Genomic DNA, 12,888 nt, shown 5'->3' on the forward strand with positions numbered 1-12,888 from the left:
GAATCAAACGGTTTATAAGGCCATATGGGGACAAAATCTTAAAGTTTCTAATATTCCAAAATTTCTTTGAAACCCATTTGAATCATAAAGTCCCGCCCCTTATTGGTTTTGTTGGGTGGTGTTATCCACATTATGAATGGTTTCCAGTCCAACTTCCTTCACGTTGAGGAAGATACCAGATTGGGATGTGGTACCTATGGGACTGAGACAGCTAGATGTTACTTAGAACATCTCTAGTAGATCGTGTAAACCGGGCCATCCGGAATAATAATCATCGGTTTAAGGAATGTGGGGGTGGGCCCCAATAGACCCTATAAAATTGGCCATCTGGGAAGAAAAAATTGCGGGATCCTGAATAATCTGGCTACTTTCCGCCATGTCTAAGGGTTTCGCCCTAGTTTTTGTCGGATCCCCTTTCCTTCACGTGAAGTAACTTCCGCCCTCTTTTGTTTCCCGCCTCACGTGTCTCCTCCACCTCCAATATCTTCTCTGACCTTGTCGTTCGTCCTCGCTGCACCGAAAACCGACTAGATGGAGTACCCGCTGCCTATGGGTGCCATACCATCCGCTCATGCCTCCCTCGATCATTCATGTCGGTGCTATCCCACCACCTTCCGGAGCTGGTGGCAAGAGGAAGCGAAACAGGAATCACATCGTCCAACGGGGTGCATCCGGCGCGACACATGCTTCTTTCGGCCCCGCTCCGGTTCCTCCTGTCACAGCCACCGACGGGAGGAAGAAGACCACATCGACGGCCCGGTCAGTGCGCGGCGAAGCCCCTGAGGAAGGAGGTGATCGCATCAAGAGGCTGAGCTCCTCCTCCACCGCCATCTGACCACGTTCTCACGCATCAAGACCACTCCATCGGTCACTCCTACCACTTGTTCGATGAAACATACGGGAGGTATATATTTGTTTGCTTCATTTGCTCTGGTGACTTTGCTTTGACTTTGAAGCACTTGTTTGAGCTTTGGTCGTTGAATTTTGTAGCCAAAGGATGCACTCAACAAATACTGAAATGTTAGCCAAGAGTGCGTAGGATTTGAGTGCTCCCCTTGACGATTTCGATACGCGTCATGTGGAGGTCGAGGCAGAGGTGGATCAAGCGAATGACAGTGGTGACGAAGCGCAAGTGATTGAGGTTGCTGAGTATGATGCTAGTGTGGGAAGGATCGGCAACTACACGGAGACGGGGATGTGTGCATGCTTCAGGCATGGGAGAGTATCTCACTTGACGTCGTGGTGGGCAAGGATCAAAGCTATGGAAACTATTAGCAAAGTATTGAGGACAAGTACCACCAAATCATCATGTTCCCTTCCGACTGTACCTTGAAGTCACTTCAAGGCCGTTGGGACATCATCAACAAAACTTGTGGCCGTTGCAGTGGGTGCTTTGAGCAAGTGCATTATTCACCTCCAAATGACATCACTATTGATGATTATGTGAGTGTTTCTTCATTTTGTTTCCTTTGACCTAGCTGATAAGGGGGGGAACAAGGGCAAACCGAATCGAAGCAAGAAGGAGAAAGCAAGAGTAAAGAGGGTGGGCGAGGAAACTACTTTGAGAGATCAAATTGGTGAGATGGCAAAGATGAAAGAGACCATGTTAACCAAGCATTGGGATGTTAAACTGGCCAGGGCTGACAAGAAAGAGAAGCACAAGGAGGATAAGTGGGGGAAGAGGTGTGCCTTCGAGGAGCGCAAGATCGCCCTAGAGGAGCAAAAGAGGAAGGACGAGAGGACAACCGAGGAGGATCGGTTCATGATGGTGAATCCGGAGGACATGGATGCAATGATAAGAGAATTTTAGGAATTGAAAAGAATGAAGATCATGTGCTGGAGAAAGATGGAGCTTCAAAATCTTATGGTCAGTGGTGGTGGTGGGTTCGGAGGTTTTTTCCTTTTGGCAATGTTGCTGGTGATGGCTTCGGCATGGGTGGTGGAGGGTTGGGCAATGGGGTTGGAGGTGGGTTTGTAGGTGGTGGAGGGTTCGACAATGGTGGTGGAGATGGTGGTGGCTTCGGCAATGGTGATGGAGATGGTGTTAGTTTTGGCATTGGTTGAGAAGATGGTGTTGGTGCTTCAGCAAACAAAACGTGGATGGTGGTGGTGGTGATTGTAGTGTTCATTCTTAGGTCCAAGTTGTTGAAGATGATGATGCTCATTCTCATGTCAATGTGCATGACCGTTATGGAGGTGCTAGGGCCGGTGGTGGTGGCGACAATCTCCACAACAATGAGGATGTTGCTTGATTTCTCCTTGGTCGGTGGTCATTTGATCATGCTTTATTTTGTTTTAATTGCGCAAACTTGCTACCTTGTATGTTGCACATGTTTTTCGATGTAATAAACTAGTATGATGACAAACCAGTAATGTATATATAAATTCCGTTATTCAACCACAAGCATTTGTCAGTTTGTTCTATATTTTTCTTTCGATACCGTGAAGGCCTTTGACGTGAAACAGATCCCATAAACTCATCCCATAAAATATTTATGAAACGAGTTTATGAGATCTACTTCGTTAAAGGCCTCGCTGCATCACAAAAAAATAAATAAAGACCGTTCATACACGTTTTTTGCGGGAAGTGGGTTTACCGAAAAGATGATTTTACGTGTATTGCGGGTGTTCGCAGAGGACGTATAGGTTTGTTCGGTGGTTCGCGTGTCATTATCCAATCTCGCATCACTGCTCGAACAAATCAACCGGAGGCGTTTGACATGTCACATGTGTCATATGTAGTATCTGAGCCTTTGTATCAGTTGACTCTGGCGATTTCAAAGGGATGGTGATGTCTCCGGCCGGGACCTGTCGCCCGAATAACTCCATAAAAATAAATAAATGCGCGGGTCCTGTCATCGGGTTAAGAAAAGCGACCATTTCTCCCTTCAATAATAATGTGATGCGATGTTTAAGAAAAGAGGGGCATCTTCAAACGATATTTTTTTTCTTTCGAGTACTTCACAAACACAGCTGGAGATCGCTGTCATGTTAAAGTGTGCATGTTGGTCGAACGGAACATGCCACCTGCGTATTGGCAAATACTAGTACAAAAATTGCATTGGTTGTCCAAGGTAGCTAGGCCGTTGCAGTCTCGCAGAACATACCGCATCGGCACATGCAAAATGTAGAGTGCTTCAGGGTTCAACAAGCAACAGCCAACAGCAGCAGGCGACAAGCATGAAAATACAGACAGCTAACTGCAGGCTTCAAACAGAAGCCACTTCTGTTGCAATCCACACCCGGTTAGACTAGGCAGATTGCAGCATAATCAAGCAACCTCTGTCAGCAGGTAGTTCTCGTCAGACACCGTCACGTAAATAAATTACACCAAGTGGATACAACGGGCACTTCCAATTACACACTTGTCTCTTACTGCAAATGTGGTACATACATTTCCATGCCCGCCGAATCCGGATTTCCCCACAGAAGAATACCATGTTACATGCGCTACAGCCTACAAAAACTACTACCCCGGAACACGAGACCTATATATATGACGGCTTACATGCCTACAAGCCTAGTTGGTGTATTTAAATTCTTCAAATATATTAGGTGGGGGGGCATTACCGCCGGCTGACCACTTGGGCAAAACCCTACCAGAGGCCACGGGCTGTTGGACACTGCTGCACAGCTCTTCATCCACATCTTCGCATCCGTCCAAGTCAACATCTATATAGCGGATGTCTTGGATCACGCTTGCAGCATCGGCTATTCCCTGCTTGCTGTTTTGTGTCTTTCCTGCGTGTTTCTTGGACTGAACTGTGCGTTCTTCAAAGTCATTGCCGTTCCCAGAGGTGTCGATGGCGGTGAAGCCCCTTCGCTTCTTCACGGCCTCGTTTTGCTCGTTGCTGCCACCGCTGCTGCTGCTTCTCTTGCTTCCGCTTGAAAATTGGTTGAGAAACTCCTCTAAGGTTGCAAGTACGCGATCTCCATACTTGTTGAGCTTCACCCTGAAAGAAGGTATGTAAAACAGTAAGTAAATTTCTTGTCCTAGTTCTCAACCCTGCATTGTCAACCTTCCAATGTGCACTGAACATATTGTTTTTAGAGTCATTACTTGCCGATGCCGTTTATCTCCAAAAGTTCTTCTTTTGTCCTTGGTACCCGAGTGCTAATTTCCTTCAGTGTTTCATTACTGAACATGAATAATTCACCACGTCAGAAGTCAGTGAGTGACAAGGAGGTATGACAAGGAACTTACTTAAATATGTGGTGTACACCACATCCTGCAGCCTCTGCTATCTGAGACCTAAGGATTCTTAAAGTTTCATAGAGCAACGATGAAAAATTCTGCAATTGAGAATAGCCTTTAGAACGAACCAAAATAAATACACAAGAGGATTTACTAATGACCAACTACCTCATCCATTTCACTCTGCCGTTGAACAGGCTTATTGACTTGTGAGATTGATGATTCGTCAAGTTTCCCCATCTTAGGGGCCTTGTCAGGAGTGGGAAACCTGCAAAATAACATACAGAGCATTATAAGCAAGATGTTTGGAGTATTAGATGAAATTTAAATTTAAAGAAAGTACTCTAGTAGAGTATGTGATATCCTAATTTAATTAAAGCTCAACTTCCCAATTTGAAGTGCATTCAACTAAAGTCTCAATCGATAATGACATTTGACATTACGTATTCGGTTCTACAAATCAAGATCAGATTGTCGATAACATTACATTGTGCAAAAAACTTACACTGCCAAAAAATCATCATAATGACATTTAACATTATAGATATATTCAGTTCTACAAACCAAGATCAGATTGTCGGTAACATCATATTGTGCAAACCAATTTAGAAGTGCAACCATCACTTAAAGACGTTCTTAGTTAATGATGAACCCTAGAAAGATTTTAGGCAAACTCATGAAAAATAATAGTATGGTCACACAGAAAAGGAAATATTTCTCAATAAAATCAAGATATGTCGATTAAACTTGAAGAGAAGAGGCAAATGCAGAACATCCAATAAATTTTATAACATGTAAGGCAGAAAACAAACTTAAGGACGATCTGATTGCCAGAGCGAAGACCACCAACTTTAACCTGATTCACCTGCTCAACAAAAACACATGTATGAGACCAAGGCAGTTACAAGAAGGCTGCCAAAAAAATTGTCTCAAAATAAAATAATAAACCAACCAGGGATCAAGTATTCATTCGGCTACCTTTAAAACAGATGATACTGATCCATATGTATCGCTCTTTTTGACATCCTCAGCAAGTATTCCCTCAGTTACTAGATTCCGTAGTACTCTTGCTGCCTCACCTTTAGCTAGATGCTTTCCAGCTCCATGAAGAGGCAACATATCATGACGGTTCTTCTTGACCTAAATGCAGTGTTGACAAGATTTACAATCTAGGGCAAGAATGTAGTTTCACCATGATTTCCCCAGCAAGAAGCCAAGATGCACAATAGAGTGCAGAAAGTAAGTTTACACTGGTAGCAAGTAACAGAATTAATGAACTTCAGAACAACAATTCCGAGTGTTTAATTTCACCATGCATACATTTTGGTTCAAGGAACCCCTGTAAACTTCAAGAATATGAGAACTTGAACATGGCTGCCCTGTCGCCAAGACCAGCTCGACCTAAAAAAGCAACAAGGTGATGATGTAAGTTCACAGAGAGGTGTGCATGTGTTCAGGAGACAGGGCACAGATATCTACTTAGGCACCTACCAATTGCTTGGCAATATTGGTCACATCTTTTTCAATCCATCTCAATCCTTTTTTGCAATTATCACATGTTTTTGCACAATGTGATGGATCAAAAGTCTCTCCGAAGTGTATCAGTTGAAGTAAACGTCTGCAATCCACATCATTTTCGCAGTAACTAACCTGTAGAAGAGAAAGAAAAATGCATGGTTATGATGGCTTCCAAACTACACCTCGACAAGCAAAATGCTTACAGAATTGTTTATACCATGCACAAGAGATTCTCCTTGTGTGTTGCAAGTGCTTGCCCATGTGAAGACGAAGAGCTTGATCTTACTTGCTCTGCAGATCCTTGTGTAATCATGTGTTTGACACGAATCTAGATAGTTTGACAAGAAAATTACTTGTTTGTGATGACCAATGAGATGACAGGCTGACAAGATATGTCAATCAAGGTACCACTAAACTTACATAGTCAGAATAGTTATAATACAGCACACAAGATGAGCGTTGTCCATCTCTACCAGCACGTCCACACTCCTAAAAGAAAACTCGGTCATGAAACAGCTTAAATCATGCAGTTTCCTGTGCAAACATTCTCTTACCTGATGGTACCCTTCAATTGATTTGGGAAGGGAATGATGAATAACAAAACGGACATCGGGTTTATTGATACCTGCAAATCGGAACATTAACATGGAGCACAGATAAATATTTCTTTTGAAGATGTTTGAAAGATCACATTACCCATCCCAAATGCAACTGTAGCACAGATTATGTTTATCTTATCCATACTCCACAGCCTCTGAACTTGTGTTCTATCAAAAGGCTCCATGTTACCATGATAGTGTGATGCTTGGTGCCCATATTCCTGTGTCAATAAACAGGAAACGGACAAAAAATGTCAGGCGGGTCAGTAGTTCAAATGCTAAGCGCTTCAAATTTGCATAGCCCATCAGATTTCTATTTTCTGAGTAAATCCGAGTACAGCCTTGGGATTTATCACATCATCCGACTAGCACAATTAAAATGTTGACATCAACTTATGCACTCTAAAACCATCAGGTCCTGACATGGCCCCCACTTAGGCATGTAATGAGACTGCGACATGTAGTAAATCTGGGCAAAAATATCATGAGCTGTGCACTACCAAACCCTCTATCCGGCACATTTGAGTTAAGGAACCAACTATATTCAACATGGCTGTGTATTACCTTTCGAAACATCTAAACAGAATTCTAAGATTTGGTGCATCTACATTAGATTATTAGTTTACACATGAAACGTAAGTCAGGTAGGAATTGTTGATGGTGCAAACCAACGTGTGTAACTAATTTTACCAAACGGAGCCTAAAACCAAAGTGTGACTCCTTTACAACTATGGGGCCCCAATAACACATAAAATATATAGCCCTTTTTCACTGACGTGTGTTCCTCTATATTCCGTAGTGGTAAAGACGTTTACCTATAGACAGGCACTCAGGAATCAGGATAAACAAGAGGATTGACTCAAAATAAAATTGAAGATCTATATTCAGCAAAAGGTGGAAAACACATGAGAATACTGAAAAGATTGGTAAGGACGAATTTGCTCCAGCAAACAATACTAAATATTGAAAGAGAACACAGCATGCGTGAAGAGTGAACAGCTTAAAGTCTGAAGAAGTAACCCTCAGTTTTTCAGCCACTTTTTCACAGTCCATTCTTGAAAGGCAATATATGATGCCACATTCTTTATGATGATTTTCACGGATAAAGCGATCTATATCCTCGAGGCATTTCTTTGTCTTGGGCATCACAAAATACCTGCAAAACTTGCAGTGAGATGGTTTGTGCAATAGAAGTTGTAAGTCAAAATTTTCTAACAGACTTACCTCAGATTGGGACGATTAAAACTCTGTTTGAAAACAACACAGTTTGCTAGGCCTAGAGCTTGCACAACATCTTCCTTTACACTCGCAGTTGCTGTTGCAGTCAAGGCCAGGACTGGTGTCTCTGGGAACTTTTGTTTCAAGACACCTAAATGCTGAGATCATGTACAAAAGCTATATCAAATGGGTGTCTCTTATTTGACATGAACATATATCTTCCTGATAAAAAGTACCTGGTAATCAGGTCGGAAATCATGTCCCCACTGGCTTACACAATGAGCTTCATCAATAACAATTCTAGAAAGATAACCTCGTGAATATAAATTTTCCAATTGTCTCAGTAGAACATCACTCCTGTACCCAGGAAATTGCTACCAGTTACTACCAAATGCATTGATAGTAAAACAGACCTACTCCCTCTGTTCCTAAATATAAGACCTTTTAGAGATTTCACTATAGACTACATACGGAGTAAAATGAGTGAACCTACACTCTAAAGTATGTCTATATACATCCGTATGTAGTTCATAGTGGAATCTCTAAAAGGTCTTATATTTAGGAACGGAGGGAGTACATGATATACTAACAGAGAAGAGTATAACTGTACAAGGTGAGGGACTAATAGAGAGCTAAAGCCTTAAGTGCATTCAGGGATTTCAAATGTAGATGTTAGGTAAAAAAGGAACTGTGAAAGCTAATTTTGTCTGGAAATGGTGAACTACTAAACAATGCCACCTATGAAGTAAGTATGGAGGTTACACTATATTGCAAAAGGATAATTTGGAAACAGCGGTTAAGAGATGATGCAGCTAACTACTTCAGACCTGTCATGTGGAATTTAAGACATTCCACTTACTTAGCTATTTTTTCTGGAGTAACATACAGTAACTTATAGTTACATGTAGATGTAGGAGACATTAGATCTCTTAATATTCTCTGCTGTTCTGTCCATTCCAAATTGGCACTGAGATAAGTTGCAGGGATATTTGCCTGCTCCAGACAGGAGGTGAGTGGTCAAAAAAGCATCAAGAATTATGTTATAGGAAATGAGATAATGTATTACCTGCGATAAATGCATGATCTGGTCCTGGATGAGTGAAACAAGAGGACAAACTACTAGCGTTATGCCCTCCTCAATGAGAGCTGGAAGCTGCAAATTAATAGACAAGTGTTCAGTGCTACTTTGAGGAAATAAAATCTTGCAGATGGAGTTAGCAGTCAATACTGAATAAATTGGTTTGTTTTAATTTCCTTCAAGACCATTGATTAATTCATAACTCTCATCTGATCAAACTCTTAGAAATTATCTCCTCTTCCATGTTTAAAACTTAAGTACCACTTGGTCAGTAGCATCATATATATGTGAGCACTAGAAAAGACAAAGGCAAAGGAGTAACAAATTCGCAAAAATCACCACTGAAGAGTCAAAAGGTGTATACAGTAGAATTTTCAAAGATGCATATATCATATCAAACAAGGATGGAAAATTGTAGAAGCATGGTTTATTACCTGGTAGGTCAAACTCTTTCCACCACCAGTTGGCATCAAAACAAAAACATCACTCCCATTCATTGTGGCATTAATTATTTCTCGCTGATTTGGGCGGAAAGAACGGTTTCCAAATACTCTCTTGTTGTGGACCTGAAGATGCACTCAAAATTAGTGATTCTCATGAGCCAATGTTGATGAAGTAACCAACTATTGATTTTGAAGAAAATAAATAACCTCAAGTTCCTTAGTCCATGGAAAATCTGTGCTGCTCCACTTCTTATCACCAGAACCATCAGTGTAGCTAATATCTATATTTCTACGGGTGTAATCTCTCTGTACCGATGTTAACGGTATGTTACTATCCATGTAGGGACATGGAGCAGGAGTGTAGCATGAGCCACCGTCCCAGGGTCCATTCGTATCATAAAACTGAGATTGGGATCTATTATTGTCCACAAAAGTGCTTGGGGTCATAGGGGGTCGATGCCCTTCTGCAGCTGTTGTGGAGGCCATAGAGTGTGATCTCTTCCGCTCATCGTCTTGGGTTGGCCTCGCCATATAATCCCCAAGTATCTGAATCTGTTTATTTAGATGTGCACTGCAGTGTATAACCACAGAAAATATCAGTATTAATACTGGTAAATCAAGCTTCATAATATACACAAAAATAATGAGTAGGCCCAAGAACCAAACCGCTGTTGACGAAGCTCTTCAGAATGTTGAGGACTGAGTTCCCCAGAACCATCAAGAAGTTTATTGGATACTGAAATCAACTGATCCTTCATCCCTTGCAAATGATAATTCGCCTCTGGGCAAAAAGCTAACTGCACAAGTTTTGTATTAACTTGTGAGCTAACATGCTGAAATAGCTACTACCTAAACAGCATGAATGATGATTCAACTAATACTTTGCTTACCTTGTAACCATGACTGCAAATTTCAGAGAGTTCTTGTGGTAAACTGTTCTCGTCTAAACCTGTGAAGTTAAACTTGTTTCCTGATGGAGTTGACATTTGTCGGGATGCTAACCCTCTGGGTGTATTTGTTGCTTCATAATGTTCCATAACTATGCGGTCCACGTCAATACTCTGGAACATAACTAGATTTGTCACCAATTATGACATGATAATATGGTATGTTCATCTAAGTCTGGGAAGATAATTCGGTAGATAAAATATCAAATCAAATTTATGGGATGGAAGCACCTACCGCCAGAATCTCGTCATCATCCATGGCATCTAACTTATCATCAGCACACATGTTATCAGCAACAGGAACAGTCTGGCATGACATAGCATCAGTTCTGGCGAAACTGCTCTGATATGTTGTTCCAACCACATGATTGCTCTGGTAAGCCATCGTACAGGTCCGATGACTGCTATTTTGCTCCAGAATACCACTTTCAGTGCGTTGATGCAGACTTCCCTCAGAGAGAATTGTACTTTTCGGCACATTATCCAGTTTTTTGGCATTGTATGAAGAATCTGCTGCATAAGTAAGAGCAAAATCCCTGCCACAATCTTTCACTTTTGCAGATAAACCAGGTCTTAAATAATTCTTACAGGTCACCTGGGTGTTACACACAGAACGCCAGGCCTGTCATAGAAGTTTCATTAGAATACTAACAACCACACAAAAACGAACAGAGCACACTGGACATTTTAGGTAGTGGCAATTAGGTTTACGCTTTTTTTTTCAGCAAAGCGATACACTGGAAGTAAAAGACAAGCCAGGATTAAATTTACAGGCATGCAGGACTAACCACACAAAAGTGAACAGAACACACTGATCTTCAGAGGCAATTAGGTTTTGGGGGGGGGGGGGGGGGGGGTCAGCGAAAAAGTGATGACTAAAAGTAAAAGACAAGCCAGGATTGAACTTACAGGCATGCAGCAAGCAGGTAACCAGTCCTAACTCCCAAAAAATGTCATACGCCTTTAGTAGACAGCTAACAAGTTCTTAACAAACTGTCCTAGTTTTGCACTTAGTCAAGACAAACAAGCATCCAATAGCTTTTATAATATGGTTTTGAAAGAAAACTGCTTCTTACATTAAGATTAGCAAAATCTACAGGTTGAAGTGATCGTGTAGCTATAGCATTTTTAAGCATTGTGTGATGATTCATAGCATGTTACAGTATTATTGCCATACCTTCTCGATCCATGGAACTTGAAGACGTTCTGGGCCTTGAATTTTACAAGCAGCGGACCTGGGAATATGAGTTTTGTTGCTGATGCAATGAACAGCTGTTTCTAGGATAAGATCAACTAATTGCATACAACAGAAGTATACCTTAAAGAATGCATTGTATTGCAGTTTGCTTCTGGATTTGCCCTTTGTGTTGGTAAAGAGAACAGAAAGCTTGAACTCAGAAAGTCACCTTTGCTAAGGGAGCTTTGTATAGCATTTGCATGATGTGGCCAGTTGACTTTTGGCAGCTTGTCATTGCAGTTGGAGCCAGCATTCAGCTTGTTGCTTCCTTGCATTCGCTGCTATTATAATTAGGGCATGAAGTGCTATTGAATGTTGAGTGATAAAGATCTCACAAAATCAGAAGCCAAAACCAAACTGAGGTGCTAACTAGCACTGGTGCCGTTCTCCCAGCATGTGCGAGCAGTCTCAAAATGCCTCAAATTGCGCGATATATATAGCTTAGCTGCATGCCTGCAACAGTATGATGTAAGAAACATAGTAAGAAACGAAACATGTAGGCTTAAGCATGAAATGATGCCGAGTCCTGTATGCATCACTAGGGATGCCTGCGTTATCCCGTCGATCGCAGTGGTTCTAAAACAGGCGTGTGCTCCGCGGCGAAATAAAGTATGAGATGAGCCATATTCCATCGATTGCAGCCTGCGGACATGATTCTGTTCAAATCATCAAGAGCGCTGAAAATCAGTGCGTTTTTGGCCGTGCACATACCATACACCCAAAAGGGTCGCGTCTTGGCTAGGAAGAAACTGAACAACCCCGTCCCCTCGGAGGCGGGCATTCCGTCGAACACCCTATCCTCGAACCGTCCGGCCAGCCCCACCCGAGGACCGAAAACAAACCCCGCCTCGCCGCTCCCAACCACGAACACGATAGGAGATCCCGCCGCCGCGGTGCCGCGTAAACTCCCACCGAAAGTGTCCCCAGGAAATCGCGGAAAAATTGCAGAGACGGGAGGCGACTGGGTCGGGGACAGTGAGATCACCTGGCAGGCACCGACGAGGCCGCGGAGGCTGAGGCGTACGTGCGCGCGCCGGAGAGGGGGAGAGAGGCCGAGACCTAGTTTTGGGGGAATGGGGAATGAAATCTGGGTGGGTTTGTGCGGAGGGAATGGCCGGCCGCCGCGCGGGATATGATACACGGGGAAATTGAAAACCTCCCCCGTGGAGGGAAACGAATTAGGGAACCGGCACCTCTGGTTAGCGCGGTGGCCGTTGGATCAGCGGTTAAGATCTGTGCCGGGTGTTCGCGACGGTGCTCAAGCTCCAACAGTGGATTGTGTGTGAAAGGGTATTTGCGCGTGAACAGAAGTGCGAGTGTGATTCCATTGGCTATTTTGGTGATTTTCAGTTCCAGACCAGTGACTTCAAAATTTCTGTAAAAAGTTAGCAAGCAGAAACTTCTGTATTGTGGAGTCAAATTTTGTAGTGTTGTTTGGTATGGAGAGTCGCTGTACAACAGATAATATATATTTCCTCTGTTTCTAAATGTAAGTCTTTTAAAAGATTTTACTAAAGGATTACATTGAAATCATTTACAAAAAGCGTTTGATAGTCTGCATATAGCTCAATCGGGAATGCTAGATGTCTGGCCTGCACTGAAATCTTAACCCACGTGAAAACTTAAAACACCTCCGAGTTTGGCCTGACCTGC

The 12,888-nt window shown here is 42.5% G+C and overlaps 1 protein-coding gene across 2 annotated transcripts; it reads right to left on the reverse strand.

Moving 5' to 3' along the window:
• Positions 1-3,296: 3,296 nt before the first annotated feature.
• LOC123426758 (ATP-dependent DNA helicase Q-like 4A) lies at positions 3,297-12,354 on the reverse strand. Of its 2 annotated transcripts, XM_045110640.1 has the most exons (26): positions 12,221-12,354; positions 11,606-11,688; positions 11,317-11,513; positions 11,176-11,233; positions 10,234-10,620; positions 9,942-10,112; positions 9,718-9,848; positions 9,259-9,622; positions 9,043-9,174; positions 8,597-8,683; positions 8,390-8,523; positions 7,767-7,887; positions 7,537-7,688; positions 7,333-7,468; positions 6,410-6,533; positions 6,268-6,338; positions 6,134-6,202; positions 5,931-6,041; positions 5,687-5,845; positions 5,516-5,596; positions 5,174-5,335; positions 5,008-5,060; positions 4,364-4,463; positions 4,205-4,293; positions 4,061-4,138; positions 3,297-3,953 (listed from the first exon to the last, which is right to left on the reverse strand). In XM_045110640.1, exons 3-26 carry the CDS (start codon positions 11,508-11,510, stop codon positions 3,521-3,523), a joined length of 3,597 nt encoding a protein of 1,198 aa, XP_044966575.1. In that variant the 5' UTR covers positions 11,511-11,513; positions 11,606-11,688; positions 12,221-12,354; the 3' UTR covers positions 3,297-3,520. The 2 variants fall into 2 exon arrangements, with proteins under 2 accessions (XP_044966575.1, XP_044966574.1); XM_045110639.1 differs by having other exon boundaries at positions 11,317-11,688.
• Positions 12,355-12,888: the final 534 nt, after the last annotated feature.

Source organism: Hordeum vulgare, chromosome 2H, assembly GCF_904849725.1.
Source record: "Hordeum vulgare subsp. vulgare chromosome 2H, MorexV3_pseudomolecules_assembly, whole genome shotgun sequence".
Lineage (NCBI taxonomy): Eukaryota > Viridiplantae > Streptophyta > Magnoliopsida > Poales > Poaceae > Hordeum > Hordeum vulgare.